The 26,907-nt window shown below is 37.9% G+C and overlaps 1 protein-coding gene and 1 pseudogene across 12 annotated transcripts in view; both read left to right on the top strand.

Annotated features, from left to right (window-relative positions):
• The window catches only part of CHN1 (chimerin 1), a 221,635-nt gene that overhangs the window by 164,373 nt on the left and 30,355 nt on the right, over positions 1–26,907 (top strand). For all 12 annotated transcript variants that reach the window (XM_057318752.1, XM_057318747.1, XM_057318751.1 and 9 more), the window contains one exon: positions 11,152–11,229. In XM_057318752.1, coding sequence (XP_057174735.1) covers positions 11,152–11,229 — 78 coding nt within the window. The remainder of the gene's footprint in view (positions 1–11,151; positions 11,230–26,907) is intronic.
• LOC130544853 (40S ribosomal protein S6-like) lies at positions 9,732–26,174 on the top strand (annotated as a pseudogene).

Below are 26,907 nucleotides of genomic sequence, written 5' to 3'. Positions count from 1 at the left end.
CTGAGCCAAAGGCAGGTGCTTAACTGACTGAGCCACTCAGGCGACCCAAGATGATCATGATTTTTATCTTTTATTTTGTTCATGCGGTGTATAATCCTGATTGATTTGCAAATATTGAACCATCCTTGCATCCCCAGAATAAATTCCAGTTGATTGTGATAACTGATCCTTTTAATGTGTTGTATAATAGGGTTTGCTAATATTTTGTTGAGGATTTTTGCCTTTATGTTCAAGGATATTTTATATCAGGGATGTTGGCTTGTAGTTTTCTTTTTTTGTGGTGGTTTTTCTGGTTTTGATATCAGAGTAATGCTGGCCTCATCAAATGTATTTGGAAACTTTCTCTTCTATTTTTTGGAATAGCTTATGGAGAATGGGTATTAATTCTTGTTTAAGTGATTGGTAGACTTTACCTGTGAATGCATCTGGTCCTGGAATTTTGTTTGTTGGGAGTTTTTTGATTACCAATTCTCCTCCATTACTAGTAATTAGTTTGTTCAGATTTTCTGTTTCTTCATGATTCAGTTTTGTTTGTATATTTTTAGAAATGTATCCATTTCTTCTAAGTTGCCCAATTTATTGGCATATAATTTTTCATAGTATTCTCTTAGAATTCTTTTTATTTCTGTGATTTTGGTTGCTACTTCTCTTGTCATTTCTGATTTTACTTATTTGGGTCTTCTCCCTTTTATTCTTGATGAGTCTGCCTAAAGGTTTTTCAATTTTGTTTATCTTTTCAAAGATCCAGCTCTTGATTTCACTGATTTCTATTTAATTTATTTAATTTATTTCTGCTCTGATCATCATTATTTCCTTTCTTCTACTATCTGTGGTTTTTGTCCTTTCATTTTCTACTTCCTTTAGGTATAAGTTTAGATTGTTTATTGGAGCTTTTTCTTTTTCTTGAGGTAGGCCTGTATCACTATAAATTTCCCTCTTAGAACTGCTTTCACTGTGTTCCAAAGATTTTGGACCATTGTGTTTTTGTTTTCGTTTGTCTCATGTATTTTTTTTTTTATTTCTTCATTGACCCTTTGGTCTTTTAGTAACATGTTCTTCAGCCTCTACATGTTTGTGATTTTTCTCTATTTTTTTTTTTACTTGTAATTGATTTATAAAAGTGTCATAGCTTTATAGTCAGAAAAGATGCATGATATGATTTCAGTATTCTTAAATTTATTGAGACTTGTTTTTTAGTCCAACATGTGATCTGTCTTGGAGGATGTTCCATGTGCTCTTGAAAAGAATGCATATTCTATTGTTTTTGGATGGAATGTTCTGTGTATATCTATTAAGTCCATCTGGTCTAATGCACTATTCAAAGACAAGGTTTCCTTATTGATTTTATGACTGAATGATCTATCCATTGATGTAATTGGGGTATTAAACTACCCTACCATTATTATATTACTGTCAATTTCTCCCTTTATGTATTTAGGCGATCCAATGTTGAGTGCGTAAGTGTTTACAATTGTTATATCTTCTTGTTGGATTGATCCTTTTATCATTATGTAATGCCCTTGTCTCTTGTTATGGTCTTTAAAGTCTCTTTTGTCTAAGTTTTGCTACCTCAGCTTTTTTTAAATTTTCACTTTCATTTGCACGAAATATCTTTTTCCTTTCATTCACTTTCAGTCTCTGTGTGTTTGGGTCTGAAGTGAGTCTCTCCTAGGCAGCCTATAGATGGGTCTTGTTTTTTTACCCACTTCACCACCCTATGTCTTTGATTGGAGCATTTAGACAATTTACATTTAAAGTAATTATTAATAGCTAAATACTTATTGCCATTTTATTCATTGCTTTCTGGTTGTTTTTGTACTTCTTTGTTCTTCTCTTGCTTGTTTTCCTTTTGGATGATGCCTGTCTGTTATTCTTACCTTTTGTTCTCTTTATTTTTTGTGTAGATATTGTAGCTTTTGGGTTTGGGATTACCATAAGGTTCATATATAACATCCTCAGTATATATTAGTCTATATTAAGTTGATGGTCACTTAAGTTTAAAGTAAACACATTCTTTAAAAACTACTTTATTTCCTTTGCCGCATTTTATGTATATGTTGTCCTATTTTACGTCTTTCCATTTATTTATTTTTTTTTTTCTAATCATCACCTTTTCTTTTCCACTTAAAGAAGTTCCTTTAACATTTCTTGTAAGGCCAATTTAGTGGTGATGAACTCCTTTAACTTTTGTTTTTGTGGGAAACTCTCTCTCTCTCTCCTTCCATTGTGAATGATAACCTTGCTGGGTAGGGTATTCTTGGTTGTAGGTTTTTTTTTTTTTTAAGTTCTTTGAATATATCATACTACTGTCTTCTGGCCTGCCAAGTTTCTGCTGAAAAATCAGCTGATAGCTTTATGTAACTACTTCTCTCTTGCTGCTTTTAAAATTCCCTTACCTTTAAACATTTTAATGATTATTTGTCATGGTGTGGACATCCTTGGATTCATCTTGTTTGGGAGTCTCTTTGCTTCCTGAACATGGATGTCTGTTTCCTTCTCCAGGTTAGAAAAGTTTCCAGTCATCATTTGTTCAGATAAGTTTTCTGCTCCTTTATCTCTCTCTTCTTCTTCTGGGACCTCTGTAATGCAAATGTTTGTTTACTTGATGTTGTCTAAGAGATCCCTTAACCTATCCTCCTTTTTATAAATTCTTTTTTTTCTTTTTTACTCTTCAGTTTGGGTGCTTTCCACTAGCTTGTACTTCAGATTGCTGATCTGTTCTTCTCCACCTACTAATCTGGTGATTTCCTCTAGTGCAGTTTTCATTTTAATTATTGTATTCTTCAACTCTGATTGATTCTTTTTAATATTTTCAGTCTCTTTTTGAAGTTCTCGCTGAGTTCTTCCACTCTTCTCTCCAGTCCATGGGCATCTTTATGATCATTACTTAAATTTTTTATCAGATGTATTGCTTATCTCTGTTTCATTTAATTCTTTTTCTGATATTTTGTCTTGTTCTTTCATCTGGAGCATATTTCTGTGTCTTCTCATTCTGCTTCACTTTCTGTGTTTGTTTCTATGAATTAAAACAGCTGCTTCTAAGCTTGTAGGAATAGCCTTGTGTATGGTCATCCCCTGTGTAGACTGTGTGTGCCTAGCAACTGGCTGGCTGGTGGGAGCTGTGGCTGGCATGTGCTGGGGATCCTGGGGTATTCCATGCTGGGGCTGTCCTCGTGGGATGGCTGGAATGGAAGAGGGCATGGGGTGAGGCAGTCCAAGAGCTGTCAGTGCAGAGGGCTCCTTGATAGGACAGCTGAAGCTGAAGTAGATATAAGCCAGGGGGTCCTGGGGCTCCCTGTGGAGGGCCCCCTGACAGTACAACTGAAGCTGAAGTTCATACAAATAGGGGGAGGGGAGGGGAGGGTCCTAGGGTTCTACGTGCAGAGGGTGCTCTGGCAGGACAGCTGAAGCTGCAGTGGGTGCAGTCTGGGGTGTCCTGGGGTGTTTGGTGGGCAGCTGGAGCTAAAGGAGGTGCAAGCCAGGAGGTCCCAGAGTACTCTGCCCTGGGGTTGCTCCAGCGCGTCATCTGGGGCTGAAGTGGTGTGGGCCTGGTGTGCTCCAGGGTGCCTCTTACTAAGATGACACGGCTGGATGAACAGTGACCAGGGGTGGCCTGGTGTACACTGTGCTGGAGCCACCTTGGTGGCACAGCTTGGGTTGGTGTGGGAGGCTCGAGGCTCGCTGAGATGGCAGGCCAGCTGTGCTCCTGTCTGTACTGTAAGGTGGAGGGAAATGTAAACCATGGCTCTCTCCAGCCCCTTCAACTCAGAGAGTTCCAGCAGCTCCCCTACCATTTGGTGGAGTTCTAGGGCTGAAGCTTTCATATTGTAGTTTTTTAATTTTTTAATTTTAATTTTTTTTATTAGTTTCAGGGGAAGAATTTAGTGGTTCATCAGTTGGATAGAACACCCAGTGCACGTTACATCAAGTGCCCTCCTTAATGCCCATCACCCAGTTACCCCATCCCCCACCCATCTCCCCTCTTGTTGTTGTTTTAAACCATGGCCTGCTCACAGCCCCTCAATACTGTCCCTTCCCACTGCAGTTTGCAGTTTCAGGGGTAGCGGTTTCTTTTGTTATCATCTATTTGCCTGGCTGTGTTGCCGTTCTCTGTGCAGTCTATCTTTTGTGGTGCAGAAGCTGTTCAGTGAATCCTCAGTTCTTCAGGAGGAGAGTTCCTCTCCAAATAGGTGTAGATGTGCTATGTCCACGGAGGAGGTGAGTTCAGGGACTTCCTATGTTACCATCCTGGACTGCAAAAATCAAAGCTGTGTTCTTAATATCTGAATATTAATATTTTATAGAGATTGCAGAATTTTGCTAAACCTGAACCAGGTTTACCCAATAGTTAATCCAGTTACTCTTCATCTCTCCAAGCCTCTGGGCCATGCCAGCTAGAACATTCCTTTATGGTGCTTTTCTGATGGAATGTTGACTTGTTAACTGGAACACTGTGTTCATGAGTCTGTGGTATCATGATGATATTCTAAGGAGGTCGCTGTCTGTGTGAGGTCCTTTCAGTTTCCTAGAGAATACTCCTGTTAACGAGTTCTGACATTCAATAATTAGATTTATTCCTTTGGCATAAGTCTTGGTCCTATATTAAAAAACCAGGTATTTGTGGAAAAGGAAGTATAATCAGTCCTTTGTACCTTAGCGTGAATAAGTTGATAAGACCCTTCTCTGTAAGCAGGTTTTGAGGTGGGAAGGTGGACAGAACAAGGATTACCCCGAGTTTGAGCTTGGGGGTTCAGATTGCCAGGACAGGATAAGGTAACGATTGCAGGACAGTGATGTTTATGATGTGTCCTTAAAGCACTTGGTTACAACTTGACCTGAAGCTTACACTGCTTAGGCCAGTGGCCTTGGGCCTTTTATGTGTCTCACAGTCCCACTATATTAACCCTGATCTTGAAATAGAAGTCCTTAGATACAAGGAAAGGAGGGAAACTTCTATTTATTGATTACTGTCTGTGCCAAGAATAATGGAAAATGCTCCCCCATATATTATCTCATCTAATTCTATAATGTACTTTTAATCAATTATACACATAAGGAAACAAAGACTGAAAGAAATTAGTAACTTGACCAGGACGTGCCACAGCCAATAAATGACGGGGTTAAGATCAGCACTTGGGCTGGCTCCGCAACCCCTGATCCTATCGTACTAGGTGAAAATGAGAGACTAGTTTTGCATGAATTCAGGGTAGAGGGGTCAGTGGTGGAAATTTATTTGAAAAGCAGCAAATGCGTTCCCTTCCAGGGTCAGCTATTTCCCCTTCTGTTTCCTATTCGTCACACAACTGCTTTCCGCTACACACATACCATTTTTGTAGTCCGCTTCTCTATATAATAGATGGTATGCACAGAGGTAGAAACCGAGAGGGTTGTACAATCTGCCTGTTTTCCGTTTCTTTTTCCAGGCTTGTCACCCTCTTTTAGGTGAATGTACAAAAGTGCCATCAGTATCAAGGATGGCTAGAGTTAGGTCTAGGGCAGGCCAAAGAGTTGCAGTCAAAATGAAAAACTAAATACTGCTGGTGTTTCCAGCAAGAATGACCTGGTGGGAGATGTGCTCTGTCAGTTTAGATCCCCACCCATTAAGCCAGTTTCTTATCTTTTATAGAACCAGAAGGTGAGGGGGTATATCCCTAACACCTTGGGTGTATCTCCTACTGTCATTATAAGGTAGGAGAAAGAGTTTCCAGACTTGAGAGACAAAACACAGGCATTCAGATCACAGACTTTTTACTTCCTGACTGTGACCTTGAGCAAGTTACTCTATGAGCATTTCTTCATCTATAGAATGTTCATTTTACAACACACTCCCAGGATTGGTGTGACTGAGAAATAGGGCAATATGAAATATGAAACATTGCTCTGACTTCTTAGCAAATGCTAGTAATCTTTCCTTTTACACTTTCTGCCCCTCCCCCTCCCGTTCCTGCTCCCTCAGCTAATAGCATGTCATCATATGCCTTTTAAAAGATAGGATTAGAACTAGAATTTGGGAGATTTGGTAAAGACCATAATCCAAAGGGAAGGGCAGGAGTTTCCAGGAATGTTTGTATGGTATAAACCGAAAGCAGATTAATCTACCAATTCCTTGAGGGCCAGAACCTATGTCTTATACTACAAAGCATAACCTGCAGCTAATATTTGGTACCGCACCCCTGTAATACCATCACTTAGTGAGTGCTTACTACTAGGCCGTCTTTTCCTCTTTCATATGTCATCTCTTTTAAACTGCCCCGTTCATGTAGTAAATGAGGCAAGCAAGGCACCAACCAAATCTCCCAAGGTCAGGATTCAAACTTCAGTGTCTCTGATTTCAAATCCCATCTTTTTTATTATAATAATTTATTATATATTATATATATTACACATATTATACATGTGTATACATGTATATATTATATATTACACATATCATACATGTGTATGCATGTATATATTATATATTACACATATCATACATGTGTATGCATGTATATATTATATATTACACGTATCATACATGTGTATACATGTATATATTATATATATCACACATATCATACATGTGTATGCATGTATATATTATATATCACACATATCATACATGTGTATGCATGTATATATTATATATCACACATATCATACATGTGTATGCATGTATATATTATATATACCACACATATCATACATGTGTATGCATGTATATATTATATATATCACACATATCATACATGTGTATACATGTATATATTATATATATCACACATATACGTGTATATATTATATATATCACACATATTATACGTGTATATATTATATATATCATGTATTATACGTGTATATTATATATATCACACGTATTATACATGCATATATTATATATATCACATGTTATACATGTATATATTATATATATTACACATATTATACATGTATATATTATATATTACACATATAATATATAAATGTATATAATATATAATAAATTATTATAATAAAAAAAGATGGGATTTGAAATCAGAGACACTGAAGTTTGAATCCTGACCTTGGGAGATAGATATAGATATAGATATAGATATAGATATATAATATATAATAAATATATATAATATATATTTATAATATATATAAAATATATAAATATATATAAAATATATAGAAAAATATATAATAAATATAATAAATTATTAAATGCATTGCCCCCTAATAAAAATAGGTGCCTTCATTTGGTCTTATTTTTTCAACCAGATACTTAATGGACCTTTATTTGTCTAAGCTACTGTGCTAAACTCAAGGTTTATACTAAGACGTGTAAGACTCAGTCTATATGAACAGCTACACAGGAACTGTGGTATCAGGTGGAATGTGGTACATCTCATAATTAATGAACAAGAGAAGGGCGCAGAGGTTCATGGGTAGATAAAGCCACACCTAATTGGTACAGATCATCAAAGGCCCCACTGGAGGAGGGCGTGCCGGACGGAGCCTTGTAGGTTGCATTGCCTGTTGCTTGTGCTGTGTGCTGAGCTTGAGATCTAGGGATGTTAGCTACGATTACTTTTTCTCACCATCCATTGTTATTCATTGCTTACTCTGTCTTACCATCTATTGCTGCTCTTTGAAACTGAAAGGGAAAAATAACTAGAGAATCAGAGAGGAAAAACAACTAACTACCTTGGACTTCAAAATTTCCTCTCATTTTCGGATTTCGGTGGATATAGCATAATGTTTAAAAGGCCAGCTCTTACCAGCACCAACTAGCTGTGCAGTTCAGGAAGTTAACCTCTATAGGCCTCTATTCTTTAAACTATGAAGTGAGGATAATATACACCTCTTAGGCATCTTTCTGTGGATTTCATGGTATTCTTTATGTAAAGTGCCTGGAACATGGATACTTAAGAATAAATGATAGCCATCATTAATAGAATCCTTAGCTATCTAAATATGGCCAGATAAATATAAGGATGAGTGGTATATATTTGTCCAGAACATCAGATCATTGATATTAGTTCTGAACTTTAGAATTAGCAGTTCTTATGACTTGAGAGCTGCTGCAGCAAAATTAATGCAGAAGTTGCATTATTGCAAGTTACTGAAGGCATCATGCGACCAAAACCCCCCGGCCCTTTGAGAGTAGCCAAGAACTTCATCCTGCGCCATTGTTTTCTCTCTCCTCTTGCCCTAGGTAGCTGCCCAAATTTGCAATGAATCCAGTATGTCTCGATTAGGTGCCAAAATTATTTGGGAAGAAAAGTGACCGTGCAGAGTCTATAATAGACTTGCCCCTCAAAGACAAAAAGTGCACTTTTGCCCAGCCATGAATTTTCTCTACCAGCAGTCTTTCTATGCGTTGAATTTTAGTTACTACAGCTGAAGAACTGGGGGTGGTTTATAATAAAGGACCTTGATCAGAAATGGGGGGGGAGCTGCTTTGAATTACATGGGCGATTGGTTTTCTTTAACATAAAGTGTTAAACATTGTAGAAAGAAAAAATGTTAAATTTGCCTTTAGAATCTGTTTTTCTAGTGTCTACTGAGAACTGGATAAACTTCACCTGCGGTTGTACATGACTGGAGTTGGTTGGCGTTTATATTTTTAGTCATCACATGACAAACTAGGTCTAAACTGCAAAGTAATTCAGGTTAGGTGAGGAAAGTTCTTTCCATTGTATTTTCTCCTAGAACAGGAGCATTTTTTTTTTTTTTTTTGGTCTCATTTAATCATATAAGAGTATAAATTTGTGGGAATGAAATAGCTATAGACGTAAATATTAACTTCTGCCTTTTATTTATTTTTTTAAGATTTATTTATTTGACAGAGACAGACAGCGAGAAAGGGAACACAAGCAGGGGGAGTGGGAGAGGAAGAAGCAGGCTCCCAGCAGAGGAGCCTGATGTGGGGCTCGATCCCAGAACGCCGGGATCACGCCCTGAGCCGAAGGCAGACGCCCAACCGCTCTGCCACCCAGGCGCCCCCTGCCTTTTATTAGAAAATTTTTCAAAAACTGTTTTTTTTTTTTTTAATTTATTTTTTTTAAGTCATCTCTACACCCAGCATGGGGCTAAAACTCACAACGAGTCGCATGCTCTTCTTCCAACTGAATCAACCAGATGCCCTTGGAAATTTTTTTAAAAGAGTAAGATATTTTAAAAGAAGGGACTGTATGCTCAAGTATAGAAAAAAAATTGGGGGATGTTTAGAAAATCAGTCATCAATATTTCTAATATCTAGCATGGTTTAAGAACCATTTCATGTCCTAATTAAACTAGAATCTGCATTGGGCACATACCCCCTATAGATTATGAAATTGGAGATAAATTGTGCTCAGCAAATGGACTGAATTCATTTAAATATAGTTTTTGATTCTTTAAATACAGTGTAACAATTAGAATCATAATGGGTTAAACGTAATTACTATAAGATGAGGAAACAAATGGGAGATGTTTAGGGAGCCAATATGGGAAAACTTCAGCTTTGTATAGCAGCTTAGCAAAAAGTCTAGGCACTGCTCTTAAATGGAGCTGGATTTGTCTCTTACCCAGCACCTCTCCCACCTTTTTATATCAGAAAACAAATATAAGCACAGTTATACTACATCTCCAATCTGTCCATGAGAAATTATTCCCAGGGATAAAGAAAGGGGGGTAATCAGAAGGGGGAATGAAGCATGAGAGACTATGGACTCTGAGAAACAAACTGAGGGCCTCAGAGGGGAGGGGGGTGGGGGAATGGGATAGGCTGGTGATGGGTAGTAAGGAGGGCACGTATTGCATGGTGCACTGGGTGTTATACGCAACTAATAAATCATGGAACTTTACATCAGAAACCAGAGATGTACTGTATGGTGACTAACATAATAAAAAAACATTAAAAAAAATTATTCCCAGCTGGCTCCCATGATGATCTGGCCTCAAGCTCTCTGAATTAAGAATGTTGAGACTAATAATTAAAATAAAGACTAGATCCATTTACTTATAGATTCACAACAAAAATCCTTCTTATAGGGAGACAAAACTGACCACTGCAGGGTGTTAGCAGTGTTATATGCACGCTCCTTGTTCTGCGTGAAAATAGTGTGCTATCTAGTTAAATGCCTTTTCTTTTTCATCAAATATTTACCAGCTTTTGCTCATCTTAAATAAAATTGGGTTTTTGTTAGCTAACCTCAGTCCATAATACACAAAGGATGATATAGATTAGCCTTTCATAATTTACCAGTGATGGTAAATTCTTTTGAAACCTGGTGCCACATGTTAATCTTCCTTTGCTTTTAATAGGTAAAAGAAATATTCCATTTTGTAATAATGCATGACTCATTCATGGCTCATTGTCTTCCCACTGATTTTTTTTTTTTCCTTGAGCCAGCAAGAAAATCTTTCTTACATGAGAGGAGGGAGCAAAAGAGAGTTGAGGAATACAATACTTAAATACTGTTGCTTGATTCTCATTGGTTAGCTCCTTTCTTACGGTGACCAGTCGAATCCAGCCTTCCTTGTCAAATCCCTTCCCTCCCCACCCTCCCTGCTAGGGGCTCCACAGGGTGTCTGCTGCTAGAAGCTGACTGCAGGCAGTATGTAGGCATCTTTCATCCAGAATGGACAGTAATATATTGAATAGAAAAGGAAGCTTTTAGAAATGTATCATTTGTCAAAATTGCATGGCTTTTAAAAAGGGATAGAGAGATGCTGATTGTTTTGTATGTTAGCATCGACTCTTTATTTCTGTTCAGACTCTTAAGTTTTCAGAAGCTTAAATATAGAGCCCTTTAAAAAAAAAAAGAAGAAAGAAGAATTTTCCTGGTTAGTCGACCTCTTTTTAAGAAGTGCTTCACCACCCTCCTCCACCTCCGCGATGTTTCTCTGCAGCTCTCTGTAGATTCGGGCTCTGTGCCGGCTGCCAGAATGCTCGTTTGTTAGCCGAATAGAGTTCACCGACAGACACAGATCAATATAGGCTGTATTTCTTTCCTGAATTCCAAAATGCCATCCAAAGAGTCTTGGTCGGGTAGGAAAACTAATAGAGCTGCAGTTCACAAATCAAAACCAGAGGGCCGTCAGCAAGATTTATTGATAGCAGCCTTGGGAATGAAACTGGGTTCTCAAAAGTCGTCTGTGACAATCTGGCAACCTCTGAAACTCTTTGCTTATTCGCAGCTGACATCACTTGTTAGAAGAGCAACTCTGAAAGAAAACGAGCAAATTCCAAAATATGAAAAGGTTCACAATTTCAAGGTAAGAGTATTTGTTTTTAACCTTTTCTTAGAAGAGAGAAAATGCACACTGCTTGCAATATACACTGTTAAAGGAATCTCTTTTGATGTCTTTTTAAAACTACGATGACTGGACTAAAATGTTCTTGCTATTTAAGGAATGAAGATGTTTTAAGCATGATTTTATTTAAGGAAGAGCTGACTAAAGCTAATAGACTGCAACTCCATTTTCTCTAATGCTGGGTTAGTCTTCTGCTTAATCAGTGTACACCCAGTGGTAAAAGTCTGGACTGACATTTAAAAGGTCTCATTTAATAATGATTTTGGCATTATTTTTATTTGTGATGCAAATATGTCTCACTACCTTTGTCGGATATTTCCAGAGAGGATTAGATCCTATCTCTGTTCCTTTCTGGTAAAAAGCTTTGCATATAAGAGGCGTGTGTTGTTGCATCTGGATTGAGCAGATGGTCTGCATTTCCCACAGTTTCTGTCTTTTCCCCTCTGTTAATGAATTGACCATGGTGAAAGCAGGGTGGCTGCCCTGGGACTGTTACTGCAGATAGGAGCAACCTCTCCTTACTTTTTGACTATTGCTTTCCGTGTGGGTACGAGTTTTTAATTATTATGTTAATGTGTTTTACCAACTACACTTTAATCATCTTCTGTCAAGATGATGTGTGTGTTGATTCAAGTTGCCTGCATGCATGGCATGACCCATGGCCTTGAAGTTGGGTCCTTTGCAGCCTAACTGGGAACACACACAATGTGAGGCCGTGCATACACACAGCCAGTTACACGTAGTGGCTGGGTGCACCGGCATTTCTGCAGTCATTTCACAGGACTTACACAACTTTATGATCAAGTTTTCTGTCTGTAGTTTAGATAAGATGTCATCAGTTTTAATGTTAGAGGGCATAAGGTTTCAAAAGATGATAGGCTGGAAACCCTGATCTTCCATTTATTCAACATTTATTCAGCAGATATATTCTTTCAGAATATACCAGGCTCTGTAGTAGAAAATCTCACTTCTCAGTTCATCCTGATTTTTAACACTAGCATTTTACTCAAATGCTAAATACAAAGCCCCCAATATGCTCTACTTTTTAGTGAGGAATAGATTCTTATGATCTTCAGATCATTTGGGGATAAAGGATGAATTCTAAACTGTTTGGACTGTATAAAGATTGCTAATATTGCAAGGTAAACCAAATAGCATTTTCTTCTCCCTCTTCAACCATATTGTTAAGGACCTTACCTTTCAGCCAGCATCTTTGATTTTAAATGAAATTGAGACCATTCGTTATGTGCACCCACTCTCAACCACCTCTTCCATTTATGAACCTAAACAGTACGTGCAGGGTACTAGGCCTCGGTTTCTTCTTGCATGACAAGTGGGTCTTACAGGATTTTTATCAAGAGAATGACGCCAAGTATAAAGTTATATGCATGCTCTGTCGAAAAAATAGCCATTGAGGTTTCTAAGCAAGAAACTATGCATACTGTTTAGAAATGGCAGAGATTTGAAAATATATCTCCAGAGATGTCCCCTCCGGTGTGTTCAGCAGGAAGAGACTGACCTATTAAGGATGCCATTTTAGTGCTAAGTCAAGTTCATTGATCAAAAGCAAAGAGTAAGTCCGTTCAGGGATTTGCATAAACAAGCACATCCTCTCGCTCTTTTTATTTGGCTTTTTCTTTTTGGGTTGTATCTTCCAGTAATTTCTCAATTTTAATTTAACACATAGCTTTAAGGAGAACATTTTGAACAGCCAGAAAGTGCTGACTCTGGGACCAGGTGTGTGACCCTTAGCTTGGTACCCAACTGTTGTTTGTATTTTTACAAAAAAGGGGGGGGCACATTAAAAAGAAGTCTGCTTCCTTCACTGGGGCTAAAAAATTAAAATCAAGTGGGCTGTATTTTTTAAAACGTATTTATGCTCAGGGAAGAGCTCATATTGAAGTTTCATTACATATTTTTTGAAGTTGCTAATAAGGTCAGAAGTCTCAGAATTTGACTCCTTCCATTGAAATTGCTCTTCGTTATTTAAAAAATGTTTCTCTGGAGTGGCATTATAAAAAGGAGAAAAGAAAGGTGGGAGGGGAAGTCATACTTCCGAGAACATCCCCCCCCCACCACGAAGAAGTCAGACTATGGCAGGAGCACTTCTCTCCCACATAAATGTTCACTTAGAAAGTCACTGCTTGTGATATGGAAGTATACACAGTTCAGAGATTTATAGTGGGAAGAATTCCGAGCATTTGTATGATGATAATCGTTCACAGGGGCTTGCCCTTGACTATGTTCTATGTTGGTAAAAGTGGACTCTGCTATCCACAAGCCCACTCTCCAAAGCCTCATTTCAATGTGGTTTCCTTTCTGCTTCTTGAACTGCCTTGTTATGTAACATTGCTCTGTGGTGTTGAATAGCTGCCAGATCTCATTTCAGAGGGTAAAGCCGAGAATGCCTTATACCCTTGGTGAAAGCACTCACCAAGCGGAGATCCAAAAAAAAATCAACTAGGCCTACCTCCAGACAGGTGTTTTGGGTTTTTGAGGTTTTTTTTTAAATAGAAAAAATGAGACAAAACAGGAAGGCTTCCCGTTTACTGTTACGTAACATGGGCTTTTTAATTTTTTCTATTATTTATAAGGATTTGATAAAGAATCTATCATAAGAAGCATAGTTGTCTCTCTTAGGGAGAGCATTGTTTTAAAAATAAATGTACCACATCCTTTAAAACTGATTATAATTTGTCACCATAACTTTGAAAATAATTTTAACTCAACTCTTTCCTGGATCAGCCTCTTGTTTTAAGAACTGCCCTTGTCCTAACACAACAGAGAGAGTACAAGTGTTAATTTCTTGAGCAAACTTAAAAACAAAAGCTAAGCCAAAACACCTTTACATTAAGACAGAGGCACTCCGGCGGCAGTGATTATATCCTTACATGGAACATCTGCGGTTCTCTGGATGGAATGATAACTGAGACCCAGCACTGGCCCTCAGGAGCTTGCTTATCATTTATATGACCTTGGGCAGACTGCTTGATCTTTAAACAGTGGTTCTGCATTAGAAGAACTGAGTTCCTCGCAGGTGTTAGGTACTTGGTAACTACTATTTTCCTTATTACGAATTACCCCCTGGGTGCTATTTTTTCTGGATCCATACCAAGACTTCTTCTTGTCCAGGTACAGAGGTCCTGATGTAGTTGAGAACCCTGGCGTGAGTGCGGGGCTGAAGAAAGCTCTTGCTTCTTTCTTAGCTCCCAGGCAGAGTTCGAGGTTATGTAAGAGCGGCTGCATTTTCATGCACCACAGAGTAGAGTGAAATCCTCGGTATGTCTCTTACTCCTTCCAGATCTAACTACTTGGTGTTTCATTTCATACAATTTAGATAGCTCTATAAAATAATCAAGATTCCCTATAATGAAAACAACCACAGAAACCTGGCTACTTATGCAAATTAATTGAAAGAAAAGAACATTAAGCATCACAGTGAGAGGGTACTTTAAAATATGACTTTAGTCCTTTTTATTTTTAAGGTAGTCCTGAAGTGGCAGCTGGTTCATGTTAGAGTCTCAGATACTTGCATTCTGCATATAAATGAATGAGGTGACATATTATAATAGATTTAATGCTGCTAAGATAACATGCAAACAATGAGTCCTGAAATGTGAATTGGTACTGTAATTAAATAAGACTATAACATGAACCCTATGATATTTACTAAAATTACTGATTCAAGACCTACTGGGTTTAAAGTGATAATAGTGAACCTGTCAATCCTGGCAGACCTGACATGCTGCTGTTCGATAAATGGAAGGATAGAAATGGCCAGCTCTCCTGCTGAAAGTGGTCTTTTCTTTCCTCCAAAGGCTACAGACAGATCCAAGACCTGTGGTCCTCTTTTGATTCCCATTTGAGAATAAACACAAGATGAACCAGCAAATAAGAATGAGAGTTAGTATGAAATGTAGAGCTAAAGTACATGGTCTATAAGCTCTTTTGCAGCTCTGAAATTCTCTTGGGGCTGGCTGGCTGAGTCAGCGGAGAGTGCGACCCTTGATCTCGGCATTGTGAGTTTGAACTCTGAGAAGCGTTAGATTTGGTAAGATAATTACTGTTTTCCACTATTAAGACTTTATTAAGGCCCATATGAGGACAAGATATTAATGTTTATTTTTAAAAATAATTAACCTAAATATGAAGGAATATTTTTTTAAAACTCGTTATATTAGTATTCACCGACTGGGCTACCTGTGTAGTCTCCCCACCAACTATCACACCACCACCATCCCCCACTCCTTTACTCATCTCCACTCTTCCTTCCCCTGTTCCTATATTTAGTAAAATGCAAATGTTCAAGAAACATCTGCTGAATGAGCATACAGTGTGACAGGAGGGACCTTTCTTTGGTTGGTGATTGTTATTTTGAAACCACTTCTCCTGTAGCAGGAAATTTCAACATAAAAATAGGTTCTTCTAATGATTTTAAGACACATACTGTTACAGTTTTTAAATTAAATTCATGTGAGTTAAGTGCAGTGAAACTCAACAATATCATCATGTTGTCTTATATTTGACTAGAGAATCCGTGTTCACATTTTAAGTGCTCAGAAATTTGAATATTGTTTTGAATTAATAGCAAAGAAGTGAAATGCAATATGACTCATGGAAAAGGCAACCTAGAATGTCTCATCATTAATTGCTTTTCCCGTGGGTATGAACATGGAGTGTCTCACATTTTAAAGGAATAAATGTTTTCCTTCAATTAGAAGATTAAGTTGAATTATATATGTAATATTCTATTCTATTTTATATATATAGAGAGAAAATATATATGTGTCTGTGTATATAGACACAAAATTCCCAATTCTTAACGTGGGTCACTTGCACGAGAAGATAAGAATAAAGCTCAGTGCAGAGCAGGGGCTTGTCTCTCCTTAGGGCAGTCATGGAGGGAAAGTAGACTGGACAAGATCATCTGTACAATCCCTGTAGGCGTTGTTTGGTATCGCACTTGTCAGATGCTGCAGAAGCCAAAAATAACGAACACACGCCACGCTTTTCTCTGTCCCCCCTAATGGTGGTGAAGAGGACCACAAACACTCATCCTGCATCTCTGTCCAGGTCTCTGTGTTGGCCCTCAGCATCATGACCCTCTCAGCCCCATCTATCCTTTTTATGGTTTGTAATGTTGGCTGAGGAACTGGTTATGATGCCTCAAGTACAAAGAAGGTTACCGCCTGCCATTAATAATCCAAAAAGAAACATTTCACAAGCTTTGCACATACTTCTTTGTAACCATTTCCTGAGGTTAGAGAATTTAAAATGTTACGGATTGGAAGAGGATTGCTAAAATGTGCGTACTACCCAAAGTGCTCTTCAGAGCTTATGCAGTGCCTGTCGTAATCCCAAGGGCATTCTTTACAGAAATAGAAAAAGCAATCCTAAGATTCACATGGAACCACAAAAGACCAAAGCAGTCTTCAGCAAGAACACCACAGCTGGAGGCATCTGTACTTTGATTGATTTCAAAATATATTACAAAGATACAGTAATCAATCAAAACAGGATAGGACTGGCATGAAAACAGACATACAGACTAATGAAACAAATAGCCCAGAAAATAAATGCTTGTGTCAACTGATCTTCAGCAGGGGTGCCAAGTACACTAAATAAGGACAGGATAGTTTCTTCAATAAATGTTGGGAAAACTGAGTATCTATATGCCCCCCCCAAAAAAAAGAAGAAATTGGTCCCTTATTTCACACCATATACAACAATCAACTCAAAATGGATTAAAGACTTAAAGACCTAAAAACATAAAACTAACTAGTAGAAAACATTGGTGTGGACAGTGATTTTTCAGCTAGGACACAAAAGCACAGGCAACCAAAACAAAAATAGACAAGTGGGATTGCATCAAACTAAAAAGCTTCTGCGCACAGCAAAAGAAATAATTGATGGAATGAAAACGCAACCGATGGAATGGGAGAAAATATTTACAAACCATATATCTGTTAAGGGGTTAGTATCCAAAATATGTAAGGAGCTCATACAACTCCGTAGCGAAAAGCAACCTGATTTAAAAAACAGGTAAAGGGACCTGAGAATAGTCATTTCTCAAAAGATACACAAATGACCAATAGGTCTGTGGAAAGCTGCTCAACATCATGAATCATCAGGGATGCAAATCAAAACCACGACAAGATGTCCCCTCACACCTGTTAGAACGGCTGTTATAAACAAGGCGAAAGCTGGCCGGTGTTGGTGAGGGTGTGGAGAAAGAGGAACCCCTGTACATTGTTGCTGTGAATACAAATTGATACAGCCATTATGAAACACAGTATGGAGGTTCCCCCAAGAGTTAAAAATAAAGCTACCTTATATCTAGCAATAGGTTGCCTTTCCACTCTGCTGATTGTTTCCTTTGCTGTGCAGATTGAACATTAAATGTAGTCCCAATTGTCCATTTTTTGCTTATACTCTTTTAAAATTTACAAGTTTGTCTTTCTCACTAGGAGACTGTCAGTAGAACTTAAGTGTACTGTTTATGTAATTAAGAAGCAAATAAAAAAAGAACCTCAGGCCAGCCTTGAAATTAAAGGCTTGAAATTAAAGGCACTTTTTTTTGAGAGAAAGAGTGTGTGCATGCACACAAGTCGGGGGAGGGGCAGAGGGAGAGAGAGCATTCCAAGCAGGCTCCCTGCTCAGCACAGAGCCCAACATGGGCCTCCATCCATCCATCTCATGAGCCTGAGATCATGACCTGAGCTGAAATCAAGAGTCGGACACCCAACTGACTGAGTCACCCAGGCACCCCTTGGGTTGTCACTTTTAAACATCTGGGCTGTCTTACCAGAACCAATTCTGATTTTTATTCCCAACCAATATCCTAATGTGAGACCCTCTGACAAACAACTACATCTAACATTGTATTGATTGATTATTTCTAACATTTATAACCATCCTACTGATATGTTTTAGAAAATTTGGCTAGAATCAGACAAAAAACAAGTTTTGGCGAGGACATGGAGAAAAAGGAAACCCCGTGCACTGTTGGTGAGAATGTAAATTGGTGCAACCACTTTGGAAAACACTATAGAGTTTCCTCAAAAGATTAAAAACAGAACTACCATACGATACAGTATTTCCACTTCTAGATACTGATGCAAAGAAAGCGAAAACACTAATTCAGAAAGACACATTCGTCCCGATGTCCTTGCAGCATTATTTACAATAGCAAAGATAAACGGCTAAAGAAGATGTGGGTGGGGTGTGTGTGTGCGTAAAATAGAATATGAGCCATAAAAAATGAAATCTTGCCATTGGCAACATGGGTGAACCTAGATGGTGTTATGCTAAGTCAGTCAGAGAGAGAAACACATACTATATGATTTCATTACATGTGGAATTTAAAATCAAAACAGCTCTTTTCCATGGCACCTCGGAGGTAGTAGGCTGCTTTAGGATGAAGCTGAACGTTTCTTTCCCAATTGCTGGCTGCTAGAAACTCATTGAAGTGGATGATGAACACAAACTCCGTACCTTTTATGAGAAGTGTATGGCCACAGAAATTGCACGCATGCTCTGGGTGAACAGTGGAAGGGTTACATGGTCCAAATCAGTGGTGGCAGTGACAAACAAGGCTTCCCGTGAAGTCTTGATCCATGGCCATGCCCCTCTGCGGCTGAGGGCCATTCCTGCTACAAACTGAGGAGCACTGGAGAAAGAAAGTGCAGGTCTGTTTAGGGTTGCATTGTGGACGCCAATCTCAGTGTTCTCAACTTGGTCATTGTTTAAAAGAGAGAGAGAGAGAAGGATATTCCTGGACTCACTGTTACTACTGTGCCTGGTGGCCTGGGGTCCAAAAGAGCTAGCAGATTCCACAAACTTTTCAGTCTCTCTAAAGAAGATGATGTCCCCCAGTGTGTTGTGCGAAAGACCCTAAACAAAGAAGGTAAGAAAACTAGAACCAGAGCACCCGTGTCATTCCGTGTCTTGTTACTCCATGGATCCTGCCACACAAATGTCGGCATGTTGCTCGGAAGAAACAGCGTACTAAGAAAAATAAGGAAGAGGCTGCAGAACGTGCTAAACTATTGGCCAAGAGAATGAAGGAGGCTAAAGAAAAACGCCAGGAACAGATTGCTAAGAGACAGAGGCTGTCCTGAGGTAGAAACCTCTAGGTCTGAGGCCAGTCAACGAGATTTTCTAAAAGTAACAAGATCAGACATTAAAAAACAAATGAAAAAAGAAAGCAAATGACCAAATGGAACTGAAGCAAACCCGTAGATCATAGAGAACAAACCAATGATCGCTACAGGGTAGAGCAGTGACGGGGAGGAGCCACATGGGTAAAGGCAGTTAAGAGGTACAGTCTTCCAGTTACAAAACAAATAAGACATGGGGATGAACTAGCCAACAGTATTGTCACAGTTTTGTATAGTGGCAGATGGTAACTAGGCTTTCTCTGGTGACCATGTTGTAATAGATACAAAGATCACTATGTGGCGAACCTAAACTAATACAACAGTGTATGTCAGTTATTCTTCAATTTAAAAATAATTGGCATCTCCAGTATTTATCTCAAAGGAGAGAATCAGCCTGGCATGTGACTCTCACTGCAATAACAAGATAAGGTTATAAACCCATAGGAAGCACACGAAATAATAGTAAGTCACCTCTACCATAGTTCTTTTCTCTCAGTACGTTGTGTGTCCGCATAGTAATCTAACCCTGGAGGATGAGTCGTTCACACACTGGACACACGTATGTTCAAGGCAATGTTTTGGGGTCACTTGTATCATATACCTTCTCACCTTCCAGATTTAACTGAGGACTGAGTCTTCGTTGTATTCTGCTTAATCTAACAGGATATCTATGTAATATTTTAGATCTCTAATTTTTAAACCTTGTTTAATTGACAAATTATATTGTCCTACTTCATCTTTGTGACCCACTATGTCAACATTCCTTAGAAGAAAGTCTTCCATAGGAGTGAAGTTTCCCATGGCTTTAATAAAACAGTGAAAGCATGTGACTGAAGAATACGTACATGTCATAACATCTTACCCAGCTACTGTCTATGCTGCCAAGTTCCCTACAGCTCAGGACACTTACTGTCATCATTAGGCAGCATTCATTATTCTTATGTAATAGTACATAATACAGAAATATAACTGGCTTCATCAAAGAGCCCAAGGGGCAGAGAGAAGAGATGCATGCATAAGTGGAATACAGGTCTAGGAAAGAATTTTTTTAAATGAGAATATGAAAATACTGATTTTTCTTTCTTGAATATTTTATCAAGTACTGCTGGTATCTGAGAAACCACTACAAATTATTTTTCTAATAAGCATCATACCAGTAGTGTTTTTGTTTTTTTCAGGTTTCTTAACCCCTCTTCTTAAATTATCTGAAGATTCTTCTGGTTGCAAAATAGGAAAGCTAGAAAGGAAAGGGGAAATCGCCCAGTGATGTTACACCGCTAAGGAACATCATCAGCTGCTCATTTAAAAATTATTTTGGGGGGATGCCTGGGTGGCTCAGTCAGTTAAGCATCTGCCTTCAGCTCAGTTCATGATCCCAGCGTCCTGGGATGGAGTCCCACATCGGGCTCCCTGCTCAGCGGGGAGCCTGCTTCTCCCTCTGCCTGCTCTGCCTGCTGCTCCCCCTGCTTGTGCTCTCTCCTGACAAACAAAATCTTAAAATATATATATTTTTATATCCTTTGGGGGAGCAAAAATAGAGCTCAGTGCATTTCTTAAGTGTTATGCAGACATGAAAATTAAAAAATATATTCATTTTTAGGTCATGGATATCTGAGGACGCTTGTCATATGAGGTGATATCCTTCAGTCTACTGTATTAGAAATGACACGTTTTGGCTAGTTATGCAAATGGATTTGTCCAAATCAGGCCTAAAATATGTTCACTCTCTTTTATAGAACTCCCCTTGTTTGGAGCTCCAGCCCTTGTATGTGTCACACCCAGATCCCTGCTCGTGGCTCTGCCTAATAAGCTTAGTGCATATGAAGAAAAGGTCCATCTCTCGGAAGCACGCAATTTTGTTTTGATGGTTGCTAATATAGTTCGTTACTCCACAGTTGATGTCATTGCTTCAGTGTGTCTTTTAAAAATCTATTTAGAACCCATGATTGATATTTACCATTTGATGGAACAATTGAAGACTTTCCATTGCAAGTGTCAGAAGGCACAACTCATGCTTGCTAAGGCACAAAGGGAATTTAGCGGCTCACATAAGGGAAGTCTGCGGGTGGTTAGGTATCCTTCGGCTAAGGGGCTTAGAATGGCACCAGAACCCTGTCTTCCAGCTCTGTCTTCACTTGCAGCTTCCGCTGGTGACAAGATGGTCTGCAGAGGCTCTAGCTCTAAATATTCTCTGATTCTAGTCTGAACGAAGAATTCTGGGCCTGGCGGGCATTTGACCAATTATCTTATATGCCCATCTCTGAACCAGTAACTCAACTCCCAGGCAGGAGAACGGAATGTGCTGACAGGCTTAGATCAAGGTCATATTTTCTCTCCTGGAGCTGGGGATGGGGTCAGTTCATACAATTCATATGGATTGAGAACTGGTACCCAAAGAGAAGACATGTATTCTGTGTAGCTAAAAATATAAGAAATGCCCACAATAACATTAAATGACAAAATGATGTCACTAATTCCAAGATCCTAGTATACAACCTACTGAATACAACAGTGTCAATGTAACACTTTGCTGGGAGAGACATGTTCAAAGAGCATGATGACGAAAGAATCCTGAAGAAGTTCAGCTTCTATAAGGGACAATGAGAATTACTAAGTTAATTTTGCACATGTAGAAACTGAAGCCAGAAGTCCCAGGTTCAAGCTCACAAGAGAGATCAGTTTTAGAAATAATATAATCTGAACTTCCACTTTTAACCATGATGAAGGAATTAGATTTATCTTCCCATTTTTTAAAAATTTTATTTTTATTTATTTATTTGAAAGAGTGAGAGGGGAGAGGGTCAGAGGGAGAAGCAGACTCCCCACTGAGCCTGGAGCCCAATGCAGGAGGTCATCCCAGGACCCCAGGATCATGACCCGAGCCAAAGGCAGTCACTTAACCAACTGAGTCACCCAGGTGCCCTTACCTTCCCATCTTAAACAACAAACCAGAAAAAAATATATAAAACCACACTCAGAGAGTGAACAGGTAGTATAGTACTAGGATACCTGAAAAAAGCAGCACCATAAGAGAAGTCTTAAAATTGTTCTCATTTACTGCTTGGAGGCAATTTCTTGGCCACAACACATGGAGGGAGAATCTAAAGAGAACCCAGTGGTCTAGCTGAGTTGAGACATAGAGATTGAAGTCTGATGAGGCAAAGCAGCTAAAATTTGTGGGCAGTGTCCCTGGGGGGACAGAGCTGTACACGGACTCTGGGGGTCTGCATAAAGGTCTTCCGGACTCTTAGCAAGTACTTACCTACATATGCATGAAAGGAGCCTATTTAAAAAACCAAACACACACCAAAAAGCAATAGACTGAACAATTACTGAAATTCACTCAGGGTTGAGAATAGTTTTGCACTCCAGTAGGAGTAGAAAAATGTGATAATATATGAGGCATTGTTTAAGTCCTTAAAAGGATATCATCTTAGTAGCATGACTAAATTAGCAATAGACTAAAAGCTGCAGTGAGGAAAGAAGTTGAAACTATTTGAAAGAATCCAAGTGGAATCTCTAGAGATTGAAAATATATCTGAAATGGAGGCACCTGGCTGGCTCAGTCAGTGGAGCATGTGACTCTTGATCTCAGGGTTGTGAGTTTGAGCCCCACAGTGGGTGTAGAGATTACTTAAAGATAAAATTTTTAAAATCTTAAAAAGTAATGAAAAATACATTGGATAATATTAATGGCATATTAGGCATCAAAGAAGAAAAGAGTAGTACACCAGAAGACACAATGATAGAAAACATCCAAAATGAAGGACAGATTAAACAAACAAACAAACCCAAAAGGACACAGCATCGGTGACCAATGGGGGACAGTAACAAGCAACCTAACTTAAAAGTGTAATTGGAGTTAGAAGGAGCAATGGTGAAGGGCCAGGAAACAGTACAATTATTTGAAGAGCTAATGATCAAAAAATTTGTAATTTTGATGAAAACCTACAGATCCAAGAAGTACAGTGAACTACAAATGGAAAAAAAAAAAAGTATGAAGAAAACAACACCATGGCATATCATAATCAAATTGCTAAAAACCAGTACTAAAGAGAAAATCATCAGAGCATCCAGGGAGGAGAAAACCAGGTTATGGGAAAGAAAAATTTTATTCCTTAAGTGGTACTTTACCTCGGCCTGGTTCATCCCTCACATATGACATCAAAATGTGTAGAGAAACATCTCTAGAATCTAGAAATTAAACATGTATTCAGTTTCTCTTGAATTTTATTTTCATATTCCAGCTTTGGAATGTGTTTGTAATTTTATGGCTTTATAGGATCTTAAGTGTGCGCACTCATACACAGAAATACAGGGTACTTTTTTTTTAAAGAAGAGAATTGATTTTTACACTACTCTTTATTGACATCTATAAAGGTTATTTCAGTATAAGGAAAATATGTCAAAGGAAGAAACAAATTATTTTTGTCACTAGTATGCTTACATATTTTAGAAAGTTTTTTTACAAGGCAGGGGGGAGGGGAAGAGAATACATTTTACATAGAGATGAAAAATACAACAGAATTCTCATCAGAAACTATGCAGAACAACAGAGTGACATCTTCAAAGTACTCAACAACTTAAAAAAAAAATCAACCTAGAATTCTATATCGAGCAAAAATGTCTTTCAAAAATGAAAACAAAAATAAATTTTAAACAAAGAAAAGCTGAGTGAATTCATCACCAGGAGACCTATACTACAAGAATGTTAAAGGATGTTCTTCAGACAAAGGAAAATAATACCAGATGGAAATTTAGAGCCATACAAAAAAATAAAGAATGCCAAAAGAGGTAAAAATGTGGATAAGTGTAAAAGATGTTTTTTCTTTCATTTTAGTGAATACTTAAGATAATTGACTAAAGCAAAAACTAGTAATATTACATAGTTTATACAAGTATATGACAACAGCAGCAGAACGTACAGGGTGAAGGAAGCACAGTCGTTAAGATTCTTACACTATACGTGAAGTGGTATGATACTGTTTGAAGACAGACTGAGGAGTTAAAGATGTATTGTAGACCTTAGAGCAAACTCTAAAAATATAAAATAGTTATAAACTAATAGGAGAGACAAAAGGGATCCATAAAAATATTCAATTTTTTCAAAACTATGGAAGAGAGAAAAAGGAACAGAAGAGCAAACAAAGTATATAGAAAACAAAACCAAGATGGCAGATTTTAAACCCAGTCGTATTGATAGTTACCTTAAATGGAAATGGCCCCCAAACTCCACTAAAAGGCAGAGGTTGTCAGATTGGATAAAAAAGCAAGATTCAACTATATGCTATCCACAGAAACCCACTTTAAATATAAAGACCCAGAGAAGTCAAAAGAAAAAGATATACAATGGAGAGAATAATTCAAAGAAAATTAGAGTGGCTACACACACACACACACACACACACACACACATTAAATATAGTGGTTTTCAGAACAAGGAGTATTAATGGGAGTGAAGAAGGTAAAATTCATCAGGAGAGCATAATTTAAAATTTATATTCATCTAATAACAGAGGTTCAAAATACATAAAGCAAAAACTAAAAAGTGAGATAGGCAAATCTGCAATTGTAGATTGAGAAACACGTGTGGAAATCTCCATGACAGAACAGACAAACAGAACATTAACAATGAGATGGAAGACTTGAACAATAGTGTCAGCCAGTTTGGCCTAATATTTATAGAAGTATTCTACTCAGCAACAGAGGGCATATACTATTCAAGTGAACATGGAACATTCACCAAGATAGGCAGTATTCTGGCCCAGAAAACGTGTCAATAAATGTAAATGGATTGAAATCATACAAAGCATATCCTTGTACCACAACAGAATTAAATTCAAAATAACACATACCTGAAAAATTTACAACTTACTGCTAAATAACTCATGGATTAAAGAAGAAATCACAAGAGACATTAGAAAATATTTTGAACTGAATAAAAAATACAACGTATCAAAATTTGTGGAATATAGCCGAAGTAGTGCTTATGGTGAAATCTTTACCACGAAATGCTTATTTTAGGAAAGCAAGAGAATCTTAAATCAGTGAGTTAAGCTTCCACCTAAAACTAGAAAAAGATGTAATTAAATCAAGAAAGAAAGAAATATTAAAGATAAGAGCAGCAATCAATGAAATAGAAGAAACTAGAGAAAATTTGAATCTCTTTCACTAGAGCTTTAAAAAGAGTTTTAACTACATAGTTTAATAATTTCTTGTGCATTTTATTCTAACCTTTTTCTTGGTATATCATAGAAATACTTCCATTCATAATGTATGTTAACAGTAAACTTCAGATGACATTCTTACAGCTAAGCCGAAGAGGAACTGACACCTGGTTATGTGGAACTATATATTAGTACAGAATTGTGGACTATGAGGTAATGCGGATTGGTCTGAGGGTTGTCTCTTCGTTCGGTTTACCAATGTCCACAATGTGCTACAGAGATTATCTGTCAGCGATGGATGGTACAGTGCAGCTTTATTGTACAACCAAGTATGATTCATTCCTTTTCCTACCATATCTTCATAATACAACTTTAAGAGATGGATATTTTGAAGTAGTGATTCATTGTGTTGATTTTTTACTACTGATACTTGAAATGCAAACTTACTAATCCAAGTAATAAAACTAAACTTTCAAAATGAAGTGTTTTAGGTTATGGCATTTGACAGTTTTAAACTTTAACCATGATTCAGTTTAGAGGTAAAGTTCTCCTTAAAGCCCCTGTGGGGAAAAAAAAGAAAAAGAAATTTGCTTCTGAAACTTAAAGTCTAAACATTGAAGTCATGGGTTTTCTAATACTTTAAACACTCATATTTTGAAACAAAGTATTTTTAAATTACTGGTTGTATTTATTTTTTCACATCTATTTATTATACAGTCTGTACTTTGTAACATAATAAAAGTAAATAAATAAATGGAATCCCTGGAAAACTTTGATATTTCAAAGTTCCAAAACTACTGCCTGATTCCTAGGTTTCAAATTGTTGGCTCTGTGGCAGGAGCTACTCCGGCAGCTGAGAACAGAACCCAGACACAAGAAGCTGCGTTTGTGTTCCAGCATGAGGACGGTTGTGTGTGATTCTAAGTCAGTTCACTTGGTCTGCACCACAGTTAACTCAGCTGTAGTTTTAGAGGTATCTCTCCCTCACTGAGATGCAGTGTTCATTTGGGAGGTGGAGGGTGGGGGAAGGTGGATCACGAAGCAAGCCATAAAGAAATGTAAACTCTCTGAATAAGGCCTGCATAGAATTGGGGCAAATGGACTGTATGAGTGGCGTTGGTAAGAATCCCGTATTTGTCTGTACGTGTTCACTTAAGGTGTCATTTTATATACCAATCAATAAAAACCATTTTTATAATATTTATAGGTGGAAGAACTACCTTATTATATTTCCCTAATAATTGCCCTACTAATTAAGACTAGTATTATAGTCTGACAGTATTATACCAGCGTTTCCCTAGTGTTATTTTTCA

The sequence above is a fragment of the Ursus arctos genome, unplaced genomic scaffold, assembly GCF_023065955.2.
Source record: "Ursus arctos isolate Adak ecotype North America unplaced genomic scaffold, UrsArc2.0 scaffold_1, whole genome shotgun sequence".
In the NCBI taxonomy this organism is placed as follows: Eukaryota; Metazoa; Chordata; class Mammalia; order Carnivora; family Ursidae; genus Ursus; species Ursus arctos.
This window is presented reverse-complemented; position numbering and strand designations above follow the sequence as displayed.